Below are 20,487 nucleotides of genomic sequence, written 5' to 3' on the forward strand. Positions count from 1 at the left end.
AGCAGTGCAATTAGCTGGCTTAAGAGAGCTGAGGCTTATCTAGCTGCAAGCGGAAAATAATAAAATACCTCGGAGGGGATGGGGGCAGCAGAGGAAGCAGCAGCCATGGAAGAATACAAATAACTGCCCTCAATTCCACCTGCCCCCCGCAACAAAACCCAAATCACAAAGAAACGACTGCCTTGAGGAAGGCCACCCTAGATGCATCCCCACACTCCTCCGCTGAGAAAGCCACACAGGTCTGCATCCGGATCCAGGCGCTGGACCTCCTGAGCAGCCCACTGCCGTCGGGAGGAATGCGTAGCCGGGATACAGGCAGGATCGTCTTTGTTCCTCACTAGCCACCAGCAACGGTGAGTACGGCATCATCTCGGTTCCAAACCACTGGGCAACGTTTGATATGAAGAAACATCAGACTCCTGGGATTTGCATCAGCGTCTTTCCTTTCTCTTCCTCCCTCCATGATGCTTTCAGCAGATGACAGCGGTGGGGAGGAGGGAGGGAAGGTGGGGGTCTCTCTGAGCCCCAGGGTTTCTCCTTTGCCTGCATGTGGGGAATCAAAAATGGAGACGTGTGTGGCAGTGCCATGGGCATCGCATGCAGCCAGGTGTGGGGGTGAGGACAGGAGACATAACGTGTGCACTGGGAAGACAGGTGGAGAGACACCGGGCAGGGAGAGAGCCTTGCGACGCTCGCAGCCAGCTCTTTGCCCTGATTCCTGTCTCTGCCAGCGCTGGGAATAAAGACGGATGCTGGATTTACTCAGGCCTCTATGTAGCTTCATTCCTTTAAAGCAGATACACACAGACAGATTTATCTCCCCATGAATCATCACCAGCGGCGCCCTCTGTAAATACAGCCTTCAAAGGAAGCAGAAAAAGCACTGACTCTAAAAAAGCCGCACAGCAATGGAGTCAGACTGCCAGATGCTGATTTCTCTGACACCAGGGGACAGACAGGGTAGCCTCCTCCATTTGGGAAATCACCCTAGGTCCCTTATCCTAAAAAAAATGTGTTACTATCCAGCTGGTGCCCGGGGGCAGTTTCAGTGTAAAGGCTGAGCTTAGGAAGCACATTCAAAACCGCAGCTGATGGGTTAAGGTGCGTGCCTAGCATACGAGCTGATTTCGCTTGAACACGTTCTGTGTAAGATAAGGCCTGACCTCGTCCCCACCAGGCTCAGGTGCGGCCGAGCCCAGTGTCCCGCTGAGAGCACCGTATCTGCTCTCTCGGACCAGAGCTGGTCCGGAGCCTCCAGTCGGATTTTGTTAGGAGCTGCAGGTGCAGTCTCTGGGAAATAGGTACAAAGGTCCAATTTTTGCTGGCTGGCAGTGTAGGACCCTTCTGGTGAAGGCACATAACAGATACGGTGCTAAGAGCCCCTCGCGCTGCTGGGGTGTTAGCATCAGGGCTTGCTGGATCTGAATTTCTCCTGAATTTCATACCGGTGCAGGAGAAAGCCCAGTCTGGGAAGGGCACACCCACCTTGCCTCCATTTGAGGTGCTCCAGTTTTTTGGCATCTGCTTTGGTTTACCCGGGAGCAAAGCAGAGATGTGAATTCTTTGGGGATGTGGAAGGGCATTCCACATCCCTGCGAAGGCCTCCTCGCCCTCCTCCGTTCCTCTCTGGGTGCAGGAACAAGCGTGAGGATGGAGCACGGACCAGGCAGCAGCAGTCAGGAATTCCTCTGCAAAACCAAAGCCATTGACTTCTGCACAGGCCAGCAAAACGGAAACTGGTGCTACAGCCAAACCGACCTGAAACCAGCCTGGGAGGAGCTCGCTCTTCTCTTCCCCTTCAGCCACATTCCACTCCCCTCAGCAGAGGTGTTTGTTTATGTTGAGATTAGTTCTGGAAGAGAAGTAGCAAGGGAAAAAGGGGTGGGCATCAGCCCAGTGTTGATCCTCAGAGAGAAGAGCTAAGGTCGCAACAGAGCAGAGATGTACCTGTTTCTTTGACCCAGGGCCAACCTCACCTCCTCTTTCTTGTCCAAAGCGTGTCAAGTAGCCACAAAACCCCACGCCTTGCCCCGTTCCTTTGGCAAAACAAGCAGCTATCACGCCACTTCTCTGTGGATCAGGGTATCAGCGTTCGGATTTAATGCTCCGCGGTGGCCATGCTTGATGCCAACCTCTCTGCCTTCCACCTTCCAGCCTGAGCCTTTCCTCAAGGGAACCAGCCACCAGCCACTCTCCGAGCACGATGGGAACCACAGAAGCCACTTTGCGGATGGAAAATGTGGATGTGAAGGAAGAGTGGCAAGACGAGGACTTCCCCAGGTTTGTTCCCTGCAAAAAAAAAAAGCCAGGGAGAATTTTATTTCTTCCCGTAAGAAAGCAGCGGGGCCTGGAGTATGCAGGTCCCTGCTCCTGTTGCCCCAGAGGCAACAAGCAGTCTTAACTCCAACACGGCAATTCTGGCCAGAAAACAGAGCTTTTGTAGCAAGGCTGCTCTGAATGCTTTAAAATTTTGGGAGTGGCTTCTGGCAACCTGCTATGAGCATGCCAAGGAAGGGATAAGGAGCAGGGTGTTGAGGACAGAGAAATGAGCATGGATGGATGCATGCATACAGGGATGGATGGACTCCTTCCCAGTCTCCAAATCAAGTGTGTCTCCCCAAAAAGAGCAACACTGCGTTGCCAGGAATTTGCCACGGGAAGCAAAGGCACTGGGATGCAATGACCGCTGGCACTGACATGCAGAATCCAAATGGCTGCAAACCTTGTAAGCAATTATCTGTGGGTGACAGAAGGTGCAAAAGCGGCAGCTTTTGCCTTCACAGATACTTCATTAACTGCCCAGAGTGCCAAAAAAAATCCCCATAAGCTCAGCATGCACCCATCCCCACCCGGGCATTGCCCCACACATCCAGCACCAAACCCCACAGCCCAGCAGCAGCTGGCTGGGGCCCACCCAGCATGGCCAACACCAGGCCTTGCTGCAGCTGGGGTCCGGGCTGCGAGGGGCTTTTCAGGGCTGTCTCGCCCCCGTCCCAGCTGCGGCTGAGTTCCCCGGGGTGGCCCACAGAGCCCCTGTATTTGCAGACAGTGGCTCAGTGTGCTGCACGGGTGGGCACGCACAGCCCCTGCCCCGCTAGAAAGGCTCTCCTGTTTCCCTCGGCACCGGCGGATGAGCTGAGCTCTGTTTTCCCCGGGTCCAGCTGCATCGCTAATCTAAGCACCTCTGTCTGCCAGCCCCGCACGCGGCTCCCAGGACATGGCTCGTCCTTCCGCTGGCCCCGAGGTGGGCTCAGCCAAGCCCTTGCGTTTCTAGGAGGGATTTTTCTTTTCTCCGACAGCAGAGCTTGGGGCTGGTGGAGCTCTGCCAACCTACGGCTTCCCCAGAGCGCTGTGCTGACAAGTTTTTAATTGAGTAGATAGGGATGGAAGGGAAAGCGAGGGATAGAAAGGAAAGCAAGCTCCCTAGAAAATCTGGGGACAGAGCTACTCTAGCACCCGGACACCTATGCGCTAACCCACACCAGCATGTCGCTGGTTCTGTTTCACGCTTGCCGTGCAGGCAGCAAACTTACCCCAACCAGTCAAGCCTTCAAGGGCCGTTTTGTCTGCAGAGCCCTCAGCACCCCCCAGCACGGGCATCGTGGCTCCGGCCCAGCAAATAAAGCACAGGAGAGGCAAAGGGCCGTGACCGTGGCTGGGTAACCAGCCGGTGGCAGGGACAAGGCCAGAGCCCCACGAACAAGCGCCCCAGCCAGCTGACAGACTGCTGCAGAGGGAGCACATCAGTGAAATGGAGCCCAAAGAGCTGCCAGGCAAATGAGTGTCTGCCAGCTGTGTTTAACTAGCATGAAAAATAAATAAATAATTATTTTCAAGACACTTCCCCCAAGAAGCACTAAAATAATAGGGCAGAAGCTGCTGCACGTGGGACAGTAGCCCTCTAGCAAATGATTTGCTGCATAGCTATTTTTGCTTAGCTGTGATTAACCAATCTTGCCACAAAAAAAAAAAAAAACAACCCATATCCTAGACAAAGATCTGGTCTGGGAGATCGAATTCTGCTGCTCGTTAAGGCGGCATTCCCATCCCTCCCCCAGAAGCTGATCTGCGGAGCAAGCTCCTGCCTCACAGGCTGCAAAGGTGCAAGGCCGAGGCACCGAGCAGGGAGAGTAAAGGGTCCCCCCTCCGCTGCTCCCTGAAGGTTTATCCTCCTGCAGACAGCCTGTCTCAGCTGCTCGTGGCAGCGCGTCCCGCAGTGATGCTGTAGCGCGCGGCGGGGCGGACGCAGGAGCATGCTCACTCCATCACGCATCCATCGGATGATGACGGCTGGTGAAGGCTCAGGCTGGCTGGGGCCCAAGAGAAGGTGCTTCTAGAGGGGAAACGGGGCAGCATGCTGTCGGCAGACAGCAGAACGGTGGCACCCGGCCCTTAGAAAACCTGCTTTGTTCAGAAAATCTGGCAGCCGGGGCTAGCTGCGCTTGGGAAGGAAGATTTACACGGGAGACTGAGGTAGTGATTCAAGCATCCTTTGGGAAGGTAAGAAAGCTCTTTCCTTCACCTCTGACTTTTGAATTGCTTTTTTTAAACGAATCCTAGCAGCGGAGTGCTTGACTGCAGCACGTACGCGGGTTCAGGTGGGCCCCCCCCCCTTTGGATGCTGTATCACCAAATTGTGCCAGGCGCCAGCTCACAGGCAGATAAACAACCAGCCAGGCTCGGTTCAAAACAAACACAAAAGGGAGGAGGAGCAGCTGGAGGGGGGCACCGGGATCTTTCTGACTGCTCAGGAAGATTGTGGCAGCCCACGGGGTCCGGGTGCTGCACAAGCGAGCAAGGAGCAAGCGCCTTTGATCAGGCCTCCCAACTCTCATAAATATACAACAACCAGCTAGGAGAGGATTATCCCTTAATCTAAATATTTATAGGGTTTAATTTGGCTGGTGGCTCTGGTGTCAGGGCAGCAGGAACAGGAGCCTTTGTAGGGCAGAGCCAGGCCGTATCCTGCAGACCCAACGTACTGGTCCCCATCATCTCTCTCCCTGCCATCACACCAGCGCTGCGCACAGTCCCATCCCCATTCTCACAGCACCGCCTTAAATCTGGTGGGTTTTCTCCCACATTTTGCCCCAGGGCTGTCCCAGCACCCAGGATTTTACACTGGGAGGCATGTCCCCCTGTCGAGGAAGAGCTCCCAGCAAGGGGCAGGTGAAAGGAGGATGGCTCAGCCGGTCTCTTTTGAACAGACCTTTGGGAACACCAGCGTGTCACAGGGTCAGCTGGGTTTGGTCATGCTGCGTGAGAAGTGTCAAACCCAGCTAATGCTAGGGGACAGGCACGAGTCCCAGCTCAAATTAAGAGGAAAAGTATCCAGAAAGTGTCCAGCTCAGGGTGGGCAGTGTGCTGCTTTGTACTGGGGGCCAGATTCTGACTTCACTTACCCGAGTACGGGTCAGGAGCAACTCCAGCAACTTCCAAAGGGTGACAGCCACATCGTGAGATTTGGCATTAGCATCCATACGGGAAAGCCAACATTGAAATCAATTGATGGTTTATACCAAGAGCGTGCGGGAGCCAAGCATGAGAGGCTGCAAATCCTGACCTCTGCCATGGAGACCAGGGAAGGGAGCGTGGGTCAGCCCTTGGCTGCAAAATACGGGTGTGAGCACTGCTGCCTGGATCCTTGCTCAGAATGAACCCACTTCCAAAGCTCAGCAGGGTTTGGGTGTCACTGTCAGCTCTTGCCAAGTGGGGGCTGAGGTGAGGATGGGGTTCGCTGGTACCCTCGGTGAGGAGCCCTACAGCTCAGCACTGCCTCTCAAACTTCTGACAGAGATAAAAATGGGGATAACACAGAGAGACTGAGGATGTTACCAGGCTCTTCTGGGGACAGGACTTGCTCCCATGTCTCTGGCTGGATTTTCCAGCCTCTTGGCAGAATGGCAGCATGAGAGAAGTATGGGGGGGATAAATGCAGGGATAGTTTGGAGGTTGCTAGGGATTGAACAGTGCTCCAGTAAGAAAGCACAGCTGCCAGGTTGCTCTTGGGCAAATCACCTGAGGGTATCCCTCAGGCTGAGCTCCCAGGCAAAAGGGAAACGGCTGAGCACACGTGGGGTCGTACGTTTTTCCCTGATGTCCCCAGTTCTCTCCACTGTCTGCATGGAGTGACTTTCTCCTACATCACCTGTTATCTCCTGTCTTTTTACCTGCGCACCTCGGCTTCTCTGCAGACCTCTCCCAGAAGAGACGGGGATGGAGTCGCTGGGCAGCCCCACAGAAGACGAGAACACATCCTGTAAGTACCAGCCCGCCTTGTCAGCGGGTCAAAGGCAAACAAGCCCATGGGAATGGCAGCTTGCAGTTAGGGCGAAAGCCAGTTCCCTTGGAGTACCTGCAAAAATTCCCATGTGGGAGAGGAAACCAGCAGAGATTTGAATTTGCTAATCTTTCACAAGAAGCTGGGAGAGGAAATAAGTATTTCAGAAGTGTGGGCACTTTAATCCAGGCAGACCTGCGGGCACCCAGTACCTCCCAGCTGTGACCCACCACCCGTAGCTCCCAAGGCCTGAAATACGCATGATGAAAGCACTATGTCTTGCAGTAAGGATACAGGAGGAGGACAACCTGTCAGCTATTTTCCTTTTAACTCCAGCTCCCCCAAATACTTTAAACTTTAATGGGGCACATCGTAAGCGGAAGACACTTGTTGCACCTGAAATCAACATTTCCCTGGACCAGAGTGAAGGCTCCATTCTCTCCGATGACTTCCTGGACACACCAGACGACCTGGACATTAATGTGGATGATATTGAAACTCCTGATGAGACAGATTCCCTTGAATTCCTGGGGAATGGGAACGAACTGGAATGGGAAGGTAAAAGGCTGGTTCAGGGTGAATGTCTGCAGGGGCTGGCACTTTTTTTTTTAGCCTAATTTTAACCGCTTTTGACACTCCTCACCATCAGCAGCTGAGGAGTGACTTCCCCAGCAGTGAAGCACAAGATGCACAACCAAGCCCCATCTTCCACACAACATCTGCCCCACCAGAACCCCAGCTGTAGCCCAGGAGCCTCTGTGCTGCTACCTCAGCCCTTCCATCTGGGGGCAGCGTGGGCAGAAGTAGTTCAGGGACTTACGAACACCGGCCTAGCCATAATTCAGGGTAAGGCATAAGGCTGTGGACACGTGTCCCTCCAGCTGCAGCTGGGCCACCACCCCAGGCTGGAAAGCGCCGCCTGCTCGGCTCTGCCAGTAGAGCTGTGAATGTTCAAACATCTTGAACAGCATGGTCTTTGTTAACCTGGCTGATTTTGACTGAATTGGGCTAAGAAGGACTCATGAAAGCAGCTCTGCTAGCAGATCAGCAGACAACTCCTCTGGCAAGGGTGGTGCCTTCTGCAGACACCACAGATGGATCTGAAGGAAGATCCAGTAAAACGTCCAGTGTCCGACCTGTGATTGCAGGTACTATAAGCAGCACAAGATGTTAAGCTTATTTCTGTTACAATTTGTCAATAGAGCAAGATTATTAAGAACCACAAACTTACACAGATCAAAGCTGCAGATAAAATGGGTCATCCTCAGTCTGCGGTTGTTATTGTCTCTTATCGCACACCAAAGCTCTTGCAGAGCCTCTTCGTACGTTGTTGTTTGTCCCTTTTTCCAGATGACACTCCCGTAGCCACAGCCAAGAACATGCCTGGGGACAGTGCAGACCTGTTTGGGGACGGTGGGACGGAAGATGGGAGCGCTACTAACGGACGGCTCTGGAGGACTGTCATCATTGGGGAGCAGGAGCACCGCATCGACCTCCAGATGATCAAACCCTACATGAGAGTGGTAACACACGGAGGTGAGGGAGAGCCTAAGCCTGGCTTGGTGGATTTCTTTCAGTCCGTCTTTGTCAAGCTGGAGGGGGTACCGTGACTGACTGTTTAGACTTGTTTTAGGGAAAAATGGCTATTCCTTTTGTACCACTATGTGGCAGATACGCACAAAAGCACCTAGCTCACGCTAAAAAACATACAGCCAGTGTTATCAGTCTTTCAGTAAACCAAAGCGGTGATAAAGCTGGCTCTGAGCAAGCCTGAACATACCCTGACCCTCAGCCCGGGGTGCGGGCAGCACGGCCAGCAATGAAGGGACTGCAGATGCTCGATCCCTCTGTAGCCCAGTGCCCAAGCTGTCCTGGGGGCACAGCTAAAGGCCATCACGTCCACAGTTAGCAACCATTTCTGAAATCTGAGCAAAGCCAAGCAGCGACCCAGGGCAAAGCTCTCAGCTCTGTGCTTTGACACACACCAATTCCTGCCCTGAACCCCACATGCATGTTATAGCCAAATCCAGGCCCAGAGGCAAATCTGATTGTGACAGAGGTCTGTAAGAGGGACAAACACTCACCTACAGCCCAACAGAGCCATAAAAACCACCCTGGGCCCAAATTTGGCAAAACATCTTTGCTGCTATTCTTCCTTCAAGTCTTGCGTCTCCCCATGGGAAAAGTCACCGACGCTGCCTGTGTCTCTCTTTCCCAGGATACTACGGAGAAGGTCTCAATGCCATCATTGTCTTCGCCGCCTGCTATCTCCCGGACAGTAACCTGGCTGACTACCACTACATCATGGAGAACCTCTTCCTGTAAGTGGCTGGCAAGGTCTATGAGGGAAAGTTGGGCAAGGAAGGTAACTTGGGCTCTGGGGAAACTTTCCATGTATTTATTGCATCAGGAACCTCAGCCGGAAGTAGTTTGAATCCAGGCCAAATGTTCCCAGTGTGCAGCTGCAGACTGGAGCGGGCATCACTGGTGAGACACTGCCCACAGCATTTGCATCCAAGTCCAATAAATCAAAGCATTCAAACATTCAGTGTTAATTAAGCCAGTGATGGACTCACAACCAAGCTAGAGCATGTGTATACGATGCTGAACAGCTGGTAGATGCTACTGCTAGGCAGAAGAGCGGTGCAGGGATGTCCATCAGTGTATGCTCTAGGCTAACAAGCACCAGCAATCCCCAAGATGTACCCCTAGGCATCCTGCAGAATATGAAACCGACTCCAAGAAGGGGTCTGGAGTCCTTTTGGGATGACACACAGGCACCTGAAGAAACCTCCAGGGACCTTTTTGAGTCTCATGTCCCCGTTGCTTTTGGTCACCGCCCAACAGATACGTGATCAGTAGTCTGGAGCTGCTGGTGGCTGAGGACTATATGATCGTGTACCTAAACGGAGCAACGCCCCGGAGGAGAATGCCAGGCCTTGGCTGGCTGAAGAAATGCTATCAGATGATAGACAGAAGGTGAGAATCCTGGTGTTGCCTCTTCATTCTTCCCTGTCCTCTTCCCACACCCCTTCCACTGCTTCCTCTCAGCCTTCCTTAGCCACCCCTCCTTCCTCGCTCCCCAGATTCTGTAATTCCTTTCTCTGTCACAGCTTTCTGACTTACTCCAGAATCTCTGCATCTCCTCTTCTCCCTTCTTCCCTCGCAAGCACCTTCATGGAGATCAGGCTAATAAAGCACCCAAGCCTGCCAAGTCTGAGCTGAAATAGGTCTGCTAAGGCCATGGGCAGGGCTGAGGCTGGTGAGCATCGTAATGCTGATTAATGCCCTGTGCTGGTTTTGGCTGGGACAGAATGAATTTTCTTCAGAGTCCTGGTACTGGGCTATGTTTTGGATTTGTGCTGGAAGCAGTGTGGATAGCACAGGGATGTTTTAGTCACTGCTGAGCAGCGCTGACACAGCGTCGAGGCCTTTTCTGCCTCTCACCCCACCCCACCAGTGAGGAGGCTGGGGGTGCACAAGGAGTTGGGAGGGGACACAGCCCAGACAGCTGACCCCAACTGCCCAAAGAGATATTCCACACCACATGAATTCATGCTCGGTATATAAAGCTGGGAGAAGGAGGAAGTGGGGGCATGTTCATGGTGATGGCGTTTGTCTTCCCAAGTAACGGTTACACGTGATGGCGCCCTGCTTTCCTGGAGATGGCCAAACACCCGCCTGCCGATGGGAAGTAGCAAATGAATTCCTTGTTTTGCTTTGCTTGCGCACACAGCTTTTGCTTTACCGCTTAAACTGTCTTTATCTCAACCCACAAGTTTTCTCACTTTTGCTCTTCCGATTCTCTCCCCCATCCCACTGCGAGGGGAGTCAGCGAGTGGCTGTGTGGGGCTTAGTTGCAAGCTGGGGCTAAACCCCGACAGCCCCCGACACATTACCGGGGAGTTTAAGAACAGGTACCCTGAATCTGACTTTCTGACCCATGGCTTTTCCACAGGCTGCGTAAAAACCTGAAAGCACTGATAATCGTGCATCCTTCATGGTTCATCCGGACAGTGCTGGCCATATCCAGACCCTTCATCAGGTAAATACAACGTGTTCCCAAACTCGGCTGGGTCTGAAGTGCCAGCTTCATCTCATGAATCAGATCTTCAGCTCGCCTTTAACTAGTAGCGAGCAACATGAGACTGCTCATCTCTCTGATACTTCCAAGGACAACTCTTGGCTTTAGGAGACACTGTGGTGGCTGGATCCAAATCAGAGTTTGTCCCAGTGGGTAGCACATAAGGATTTACTGGGAAGTGTGGGAATGGTGGTCCTTTTCCCCTCCTACAGATCTTGAGAGGCAGGGGTCAAAGCAAAGTGAGGGACAGTAATGTGGCATCTCAGCACAGTATTTACTCATCGCCATATTAGCACTGGGAGGAGACGGGTACACTATGGAAGATACAGGGACGCAGAACTCCGCATCTCCATCAGGAAAATTCTGACTTCCCATGGAGAGAACATCAAAGCAAGACCTCAGGCATGCACTCTTTCTCTTTCTCTGCCAGTGTGAAGTTTATCAACAAGATCCAGTATGTTCACAGCCTGGAGGAACTGGAGCAACTTATCCCAATGGAGCACGTACAGATTCCAGACTGCGTCTCACAGTGAGTGTCCGGGGGACCCTGGGGCACACGCAGCTGAGGAGACGCAGGACAAAAATCCTATGTAGCAGGATATTGGCTGAGTCAAAACTCATGTACTGCAAACGCAGAGCCTGGGGCAAACTTCATCTCACCCACACACCAGTGCCAACTCGCAGCCTGCACACCGTGCTGGTTTGCAGTTTCTGTCACTTTCCGAGCAGACATTGCATTTTACTAAAAGTGAACAGTCCTGACTGGGTAACACTTAAAGAATGTTTCCTGTTTGTTGCAGATACGAAGAAGAGAGGATCAAGGCCAGAAAAGAAAGGTAAAATTAATTTTGCGGGGGGCGGGGGTGGAGGGTGGATTAATTTTCTTGTGATGTTATTGCTTTCTGTCATCATTATTTTGTGTTTTAACCAGTTAATTCTGTGTTCCTCCTACCCTGATAACTCACAGGGCCTACACTTGTTTTCTACTGATGTTCTCAGAGTAAGCAAAAGCTGCAGGAGGGAAGAGAAGCTTGATTAGAAGGTTATTTATCTGTTCCTCTTAATCTCAGGAGCGCACACACCCTGAAAATGCACCTATGTGCTAGCAAAGATCATCAGGAACCACACCAACTAAGAAGATGGCACATTTTTCCCCATGTGACCACGCAAACTGACCTTAAAGCGAGAGCTAGCGCTTATTTTAAAAGCCACTTCATTCTGCTAGAGTGGCATGACGAGAGCCATTAGCTTACAGTTTATTTTGTTTCATTTTCTAGAGCCATTCCATCACCGGTGGGTTAGGTTAGAAACGCTGGCCGTAAACAGAAGTAACAGTCGGTTCTGCTAAAAGCAAAAGGCCATGGCGGGCAGAGGAAGGGCCAGCTGGGTCAGCACGGCAGCGACGTGCCATAACACCACCTCTCTGTGCTGTTAAAATAAACGGGAAATGCCAATTTGGGAGGATGCTGCTCAGCATTAGCTGCTGAAAAGCGAGTCACCCAGCTGGAATTAGCCAGCTCCCTCCCTCCGGGGCCTCCCAGGCACCCTGGGAGCGTTAGGATTATCGAGGCTGCGTACTGCTTTTCTGATCAGACCTGGCACCGCTCTCGGAGCTCCGGCTGTCTCTCTAGAAAAGCCTCAGGTACTCTACTCTTTCACGCGGCTCGCCCCTAGACGATAGATCTCAAACGCAATTTGTGTTCACAGGGCAGAAGAGAAACAAGACATGGCTGAGAGGGAAAGGTAACTATTCTTTCTTATTTGTCCTTCGCTTACAAAATAGCTCCGAGAGCCTTTGGTGAGGAGAATGGCCCTTTTGCTTGGCAGCAGCCCCTGGGGAGCCAGGCTCTGCGCTCTCAGATGTTCAGACCCAAAAGGACGTTTCTAACCCGTCTGGAAACGGATAAAGCCTCTCCTCTGCCTAACAGCTCGCTGTGCCATCACTTTTGTGATGTTGTTGACCTTCCCCTACGCAAATGGATTCCTGACGCTGCTTTTCACGTCTGTAAAGCCAGGGAGCCCGTTCGGTCATGGGCCAGAGCCAGAGGCACCGGGGAGCGCTCCCCTGACATTCAGCCGTAGGATGTGCTCGCCGGTGCAGGGCAGAGGCCAGTGCTGCGGCAGGCACAGCCTGGCTGCCTGTAAAGGCAAGAGACAAGGCTGTAACATTAGAGGGGAAGGAAGATTCTAGGGAGCTTTGGAAGGCAGTGTCAAAATCCTATGCCAGGATAATTTGGCCTGGTTTTGGCTTTGCTTCAGAGTGATATAGCCTCTTTTTTTTTTTTTTATTCTATCTAACTAGCTCCTGAGGGGGAACAGTGCATATTTCTGCTATTCTCTTCCCAGAGAAAAAGGAGCTTTGATCAAAACGGCCAGGGTCCATTGGATGAGTCTGAATTGTTCCGAGAAACAAATGGGACCTCAGGGCCAAAAGAGAGGATGATTAGTTTGTGATGGAGATTCACTTATTGTTTTGCTGGTTCTCTTCCCAGCAGGCCTGTGCCCCCAGCAGAGGATCAAGAAACCAGGTTTGAGTCATACCTCACTCTTTTGTTTGTCTCTGTGCCACAGATTTCATTGCATTTGTAATCCGCTAACAGGGAAGGCGAGGCGGGGTCAGACTCAGGACCTCTTTAGCCCGGTGCCACTCACCAGCACAAAGGAGGCATCAGCCACTTCGCAGCAGTGGGGTACGACACCGGGAAGATGTCAACGCCTTCACCCTGCCGCAACACGGCTGCGGTCACAACCGCAACCGCGGCAGCTCGTCCCAAAGCAGGGACTGGTCACAATCGCAGTAGCGTTTGAGGAAAGCTGCCCCTCAGTAAATTACCCGGTACTTGCTACGTGGTGAAAGGGGTGCACGTGGGGGGTTACTGCCCAGCTGCCTTCCTTTACCCTGCAGTAACTTTGTCATGGTCCTGTATGCTCAGGAAGAATCCTTAGACAACAAGAAAGCCCATTAAAGCTATAAATGACATTATCTTTGGCCCTGATATACTTTCGTAGAGGATTACACCCAAACATACTCATATTTTTTGACACAGGGGGAATAACAAAATTTTTACTACAATTTGTTCTCTAAAAATAACTCTGTCTTTCCGTTCCTTCCCAGTATGTCATGAATCGCTGTAGAGTGGAATGAATGGAGTAGAAGAATGACGCAGCCTGGCAGTTACCCACGTAAATGACCTTTTGGTGTAAGACCTTGTTGCCACCTTATTCCAAGTTCTGTAAGAGTACGGAGCCTGCCTCCCCTGTCTCCAAGATGCAAAGTCCTTTAACATTTTTTGAAGCATTTTACTTAAAGAAAAAATCCACAAAGCCAAACAAGCCAAGAATAGCACTTTTCAGGACAGGTTCCGTGTGTTTCAATAACGGTCTGTGGAGAGCTATGAAGTAGTGCAAATAGATACCATGTTCCCTCTTAGTTAAGAGCATCCTGTAGTCCATTAGTCACCACCCCAGAAAGAGATATATTTTTTGTTTAAATTATAAGCCCTTCCTCTAACTCGCTGCTGGCCAGCACTGAGACATTTCGCTTTAAAGTGCACACCCCCTTTCCTCCATGCAGACATCACAACAGCCAGTGCCCCAGGGAATAACCAATACAGGCTATGAAAAGAGCGCATTTTTGTCCCTTCTATATGCACTATGTTTCTTCCTGAAAATACCAAGTGCCCACCGGTCTAGGCACCTCTTCCAGCCTTGACTGCCTCAGTTAATTCATTGCCAGTTCCTCCTGTTAACCAACACCAAACCATTCCAAAATGGAATGGAGTAAATGCCATGGTTTTTTCCCCCGTTTGTTCTGTCTCAGTTTGTAAGGTGCTCTGGTAACTTTGACAGAGGGTCTCATACGGCATGGCAGCCTCCACAGAACCTTCTTACGAGCATCTTCTCATATCAGCGCACACACACCAAAAAGGTCTGGTTTTAAGAAGGAGCCTTACGGACAGGAAAGTTTTTCACACCTTGTCTTTGTATTGATTTCATGACACTGGACAATCATTCACTACTAAGACCTCCTATCGCGAAGACAAGCTGCTAAATGGTTGAAGTTGTCTACTTGCCGTCCCTGGGTAACGAGGGTCTCATCTATAATCACACCTGCCTGGGAAAAACCCAGGCGGAGAAGGCTGCGGATGTGGAGGCGGGATACTGTACCTGGGTTCAGCTTCTCAGTTAGCCACGAGGCGCAGATGTGATACTGAGACTCTGGAAATTTGTATTTTGGACTCATGAGGATTCTGTGAACAAAGGAGGGAAGAAAATTTCAGAAACAACTGTCTGTTCGAATCATTTGGAAACTCCTGATTTCACCAGAGCCAGGTTACACAAACTGTCCCAAACGCATCAGGTAAAATGCCTTGCAGGCAACCACAGATGAAGAATTACCTGCGTATTTCACCACTGAAGGAATATTTCAAGCCCGACAACCCCCATGGCTATTTGAAATTACCACCACATCACTCAGCTCTGAAATCCCCCGGAGGACAATTCTGGCAAAGCAAGGTTTTCCTCAAGACAGAGATGTCTCCTCCGCGTAGATAAAGCTGCTTTTTTTTTTCTTTTCAGTGAATAATACTGCTACAGATGAGACCTTTTTTTTTTCTGAATGCTACAAAGGAGCACCAAATATGCTTTCTAACCTTACTTCTCATTTGATACGTGTTTTTCTCACGCACTTCAGTCACGGATGTATTTACCAAACAGACCTTTGCATGAAAAACAGAGCCCTACATCTACAGCATTAACCCTAGAAGCTGAAGATGGTAACAACTCCCTATTCTGTCTCACTGGCATGTTAATAACAAGCACCAAGCAAGCATCGACCTCCACAGCTTTCTAGAAATTTCATTATGAGCTAGTTACTGACAAAGTGAATTCTACGCTACGAGGAAAAAAAGGGCTCTTCACTTTTTTTCTGGAGATTAGGTTTTATGCCAATAACACCTCCCCACAAAGGCGTTCTGCGCTAGGCTTTCCAAACAGCCAGCGGACATCTGTTTCAAGACAGAAGCAGCAGTTAGACATTTTCAAACACTCACGTGTTAACCTGTCTGCAAAGCTGGGTATCCTTTTTCACACACGGTCTGTCAGATGGACTAAATGAACCCACTGAAATTAAGAAAGGACTCATCTGATCAAATTAATTTTAGCTCAGACTATAAACAATCACAAATCTCTTTGTAGTATAAGAGTATGTGAATTCACTCTCTCCCACTGGTAATTCTTAAACCTAGATTTTCCTTTTTTTCTTCTGAGACTTTTTAAATGCATTTAGATAAATCATCTGCTATGCCTCCCACAAAAGAATGCAATGCAGTTGGACACTGAAAGTTTACAATTATATAATGAAAAAAATTGATAGAGCGTTTAATAATGTTTTAAAAGTACAAGTCTAGAAACCTTTTATGCATCTGTAGTTATCAAACACTTCAGTCAAAAATGTTCACAACGTCATGGAAAATACTGCTGTTATGGAACACACAGACATGAAGATAAGAAACCTTGTTTATATTCAAGTCTTGGGACCTGAAGAAATCGACTCCTTCTTGATTCTCAGCAGTAACCATACCAGAAGAATGTGGGTTTTGGTTATTTTGTTGTTTTGTTTTGTTCCAAAGAAGAGACATTGTGTCTACATTTTCAGAAAAACGACAGAATGAGCAGACCTGAAGATGAAACGTCATCTTTTTTCAAGTAATTCCTTCAGGGCAAGGTTAAGAGTTCAGCTGTGAAAAGGACAGATTACCACTCTCATTTAAGATAGGAAGGAAGTCATGTGTTTGAATACAAAAGTCAATTTGTAACTTCTTTGAAACATTTTTTTTTAAAGTGCACTTTCTGATAGAGCACTCTAAGTAGTATGCACTATATTTTAATTTAAAAAAAATTTTGAGTGTATAAATTTTATGTTCCTCGATGGATGGATGTCTATATGTATTTTCAACATAGAAAAGAACCTACAACCCATAATCGATAAACTATAGCTAAATGTTAAAAGTGCATTTTATAGCAAAAAAAAAAAAAGTGTCATTCACTTCAGACAATTTTAGATGCTACTTGAAACCAAAGTAGCTACAAATTCTTTGATAGAAACACATAAACAATCAAGTTTTCAGTGTCCCCTTACCAAATATGAAGCTACCTAGATCCAAGTTCGATGTTGATAGACCTGCAGAGTCTTCAAACAAAATCAGATCTACCTGCTGTAATGAACACACCAAATATGCCACACTCGTCTTTAGAAGATCATTACCAGTTTAGATCCACCTCGCAGTGGAAGCAAGAGATCGACAGTGACTCTCAAGGACAGCTGACAAAACTTTGGAGACTGCAGACAGACGGTACGGTGGCATTGGTGGGGAGCTGTCAACCAGCAGCTTAAACACAAGGACAGGACTCACCTTGCACAAAAGTCAAGCCATGACAACAGACCAAACAGAAATCTGAGGTGACTGAAGCCATTTTAGAAATTTCTTTGCCAGCTCCTTACAGAGAGCTGCTCTCAAAGCCTATTTGTGAAAGGGTTTACCAGCCGAGCTCTACATTTCCACTAGAGATGCAGTTTATAAGAGAAATATGCTATACCAGAAAAAAAAAAAAAAGAAAAAAAAAAAAAAAAGAGTTGCTAGTAAAAGTGCATTTACATTAGGACTTTTGCCAGTATATATACATATGTTTAAAAAATAAAATGAAATAAACTACATCCTTTTAGCAATACTGCTATACTGGTCAATGTTCCAAATGTCCATCAGGCTTTGTTTCTGCCTCATAAAACCATCTCCAAAGGATAAATATTTTGACTTCTGAATGCACTGTATTATATCAAACAGCAGGTATTATCAACAACATTTTTCTGGTCTTGGATTCTACTTTTCAAGAGATTTTCTAATGGTGAATCCATGCACTGCCACATTCCAGCTGCAGAAAAAAAAAATATTTTACACCCAGGATAGAATATTCACAAAAATCATGCTGTTCTTACTCACAGTCTAATTAATGGCTGAATTTCAACATTCACCCAGCATCAGTTACAGACTGAAAATCAGATCCCTCCCTGTACAATTGATGAGAGATGAGGAAATACCTCCCCATCTCTTTAAAGCAGTCACAGGACTTGGCTTCCCCTTCGGAAAGGCAGGCACTTGTCACTGCATTTGCACCAACCATCAGATTTATACAGGTAAAACTGCTTTGTTTTGGCACGTACAGGAATCACCCAGATTTGGGACTGTCCAGTAATTTTCATTTTGATTCACAAGGAAATAAAACTGAGATGCTGCTGTATATTCAAGTTGGATAACTAACACAATTCCCTCTGTGCAGTACTGTGTAAATGTGAGTTGATATTTAGAGCATACCTCATCGCAATTTTTCCATCTATTTTTTTCCCAAAGATTATTTGCTTACAGATGTGCATACACATGTATGAGAAAACCTAAATGGTAAAGGTTTTAAAAGCAACACATTTCAATTTTACATATCTAGGGATAAAAAAAAAACAAAAGAGTTAATGAAATGCTGGTGGCAATAAGCTCAGATTGGCTGACAGCAGGTGAAATGTACAGGCAAAACTGCTATAAATACAAAAGCACATGGTTTCTCTTTTGTATTTCCATATTTACTGCCAGTCAGAAATACAGCATGCTACTGGTAAAGTGAATTTTTAAAAGTCACCATGACAATATAACAATCTATCTCAGTTTTTTTTTTTCCTTTGTAGTGGGCCCTTTTAACCCAAACCTACAGGTAAAAATGTGTGAACTGTCATTTTTCTAAAGTGTTTGTAATTAGGTGGTTTATGCTAGAAGACATAGATTGCTGTTAAGTATGTATTATTATTTTTGCTTTGTATTATTCCATAAGAATCTGTGGATATTCAATTAAAATGAGACTAATCCTTAAGCAAAAACGCATACCCCTCTTTTTGTCAGTATCTTTTATTTAGACTTTGGCTCCACACAGAAAAGATAATGAAAATTTTTGTTGGGATGCTATTCCCTTGAATAAAGCAAGTCAAATTCCTCCCTGGCAATTACAATGCTGCAAAATGAACCTCTCAGAATGCTTTTACTAAAATAACTTGGATCCTATCAATATGGCATATGATCTTTCCAAGTTTCCCCTCAATGTTATGCTTTAAAAGAGTATCATGGAGAAATTGCTTCCCTTGGGTTTGTATCAGTCTGTACAGAATCACACTTTTCTGAGGTCTTTTAATCTCAAATTATTTTTACATATCTTTTTATAATCAAATTGATAAAATGATTGGGAATTAAATTGTAAAAAAAGACACATAGAAAAAAAAAACAAACCAAATCTGCTTAAATAGGAAAAAAAAATAAAACTCTTATAAACAAGTATTTACAGGAAAATACCTGAGATGTCTAATTTGAGTGAGTTTTAGATAGGTTATGAACGTATTTCAATTAATGAGCTGCAAGTATGAATGCATACTAGTCTAATCCAATTACATTACTGTATTCATGCTGTGAAATAGTGAATTCAGGAAATGCAGATTAGTTTATATGAGTATATATTCATAGGGCTACACTTTTGCTCTATGTATGTATGAAAGCAGATCTTTTCCCTACAATTTTATTTTCACCAAAAAACTTCCACCCCAACCATATTAGCATCGACATTTTTTCTGCTCTTCCTCTGTGATTTTTTGTTAAATTTATACACAAAACTTTGTAGAAGGAATTGCAATGCTCTGTCTCAAATATGATATTTTGAGCCTTGGATTAAATCTGTGTGGTCAGTAACACTGTAGGAACCTGTTGTTCCAGAGGTGTGACAGCAGTCCGCTGCCAGCCCCAGGCAGCGTACTATAAAATCCTGTGCTTACCTGCTTTTGCAGTGCCTCCCATGTAGGCACGTTTTTAGGTTATGAATGAAACACTTCTGAAATATTTCAAGTTGCCTTGCACCAAAAGGTCTCTAGCACTGGTGGCACGTCATGAAGGAATCTGGTCAATGCTGACAAAAAAGGAGAGAGAGTGTTGGGTGAGGTATGCCAAAACCCAGCTCTAAGCACAAGGAATGCAACCAATACAGCAGACGAAGTTCAAAAGCTCATGGTGTTATGACTGCACCACCCCACAAGAAACGGGATTAGCTGCTACCCTACCAAAGCAACAAAGTTTCCCCATCAGAAGACAAGATCTCCTTCCTCAAAAGAAAACACACCCTTTAGTCAGCCTCCACTGTAGTTTTCCGTTACCCACATTATATTCCTCTATTTGAATTACTGCAATTTTATACTATAATTTTCATTCGGCGGTCTTTAAAAGCTAAGAATATTCCCTAGAACATAAATTTTAAAAGACCTCTGCAGCAAATTGGCTGTAGTTTAAAAGACAGAGAAGAGAGGCACTCAAAAAACCCAGGATCTTGTAAATATATGAAGATTACATGGTTGGTTTGAGGGTTTTTGGTAGAACAGGAGAGAACAGTTAAAAATTAACCGTTTACTGCTCTTGTCACCACTGAATTCACCTGTGCTATGTTTTTCTTAAGCACAAATCTGCAAACCTCTGCTGCAGCAGGGTGTTGGACACATGGCCAGTCCTGTGAACCAGCTCTGCTCTGAAGACACCAGGGTAAGGCCTTTGAGGGTTTTCTCAACTGGACCTCCAGTCCAGTGTATTTATACTCCTTTTAACCAAGATGGTGGCAACTGTGACTAAGATCACTAGTAGAACATCAGGTAATATTTCTGGAATCTTTCTAATAAGTTTAGATGCTATAAGCTCTCCATCACCTGCACAGTTAGTTCTCTCAGTTAAGAAAATGAAAACTGAAACCTCTTCTGTCCCAAGAGTTGTGAGCGAAACTGTTACCCAAGAGGAAATCTCTTCTTCCACACATGCATTATGGGACTGTTCTCTTCAAAATGGCTGAGGTTCCTGGATGAAGCAATAATCAAGAGCATGCTAATTACAGCACGGACTATTCTGAGGCATTTGCCATCATTGCTAATCATGATGTGTCACAGACAGAAACCAAGATTCCCAGCTTAAAACAATTAGAATCTTCTCCAAACAATTAACCTCAACACGGGGGTGAGATTCATCTCACCGAAATGTATTAATCTAAAAGCTAGGTACAG

The 20,487-nt window shown here is 47.5% G+C and overlaps 1 protein-coding gene and 1 long non-coding RNA gene across 4 annotated transcripts in view; one reads left to right on the plus strand and one right to left on the minus strand.

Moving 5' to 3' along the window:
- On the plus strand, window positions 1-18,289 carry ATCAY (ATCAY kinesin light chain interacting caytaxin). Of its 3 annotated transcripts, none has more exons than XM_086767615.1 (13): window positions 1-353; window positions 2,155-2,280; window positions 6,195-6,259; window positions 6,617-6,838; window positions 7,631-7,816; window positions 8,499-8,601; window positions 9,128-9,259; window positions 10,239-10,325; window positions 10,795-10,893; window positions 11,165-11,200; window positions 12,072-12,107; window positions 12,857-12,892; window positions 13,480-18,289. In XM_086767615.1, the coding sequence occupies exons 2-13, from the start codon at window positions 2,204-2,206 to the stop codon at window positions 13,487-13,489; spliced, it is 1,089 nt and encodes a 362-aa protein (XP_086623741.1). In that variant the 5' UTR covers window positions 1-353; window positions 2,155-2,203; the 3' UTR covers window positions 13,490-18,289. The 3 variants fall into 3 exon arrangements, with proteins under 3 accessions (XP_086623741.1, XP_086623742.1, XP_086623743.1); XM_086767616.1 differs by having other exon boundaries at window positions 12,860-12,892; XM_086767617.1 differs by lacking the exons at window positions 1-353; window positions 2,155-2,280 and adding an exon at window positions 4,372-4,500.
- The window catches only part of LOC147597518 (uncharacterized), a 14,472-nt gene continuing 8,473 nt past the window's right edge, over window positions 14,489-20,487 (minus strand). The window contains exons 5-6 of the long non-coding RNA XR_015261195.1: window positions 19,225-19,355; window positions 14,489-14,614 (exon numbers count right to left, since the gene is read on the minus strand). This is a non-coding gene — a long non-coding RNA (uncharacterized LOC147597518). The remainder of the gene's footprint in view (window positions 14,615-19,224; window positions 19,356-20,487) is intronic.

The sequence above is a fragment of the Chlamydotis macqueenii genome, chromosome 26 (genome assembly GCF_036417535.1).
Source record: "Chlamydotis macqueenii isolate bChlMac1 chromosome 26, bChlMac1.mat, whole genome shotgun sequence".
Lineage (NCBI taxonomy): Eukaryota > Metazoa > Chordata > Aves > Otidiformes > Otididae > Chlamydotis > Chlamydotis macqueenii.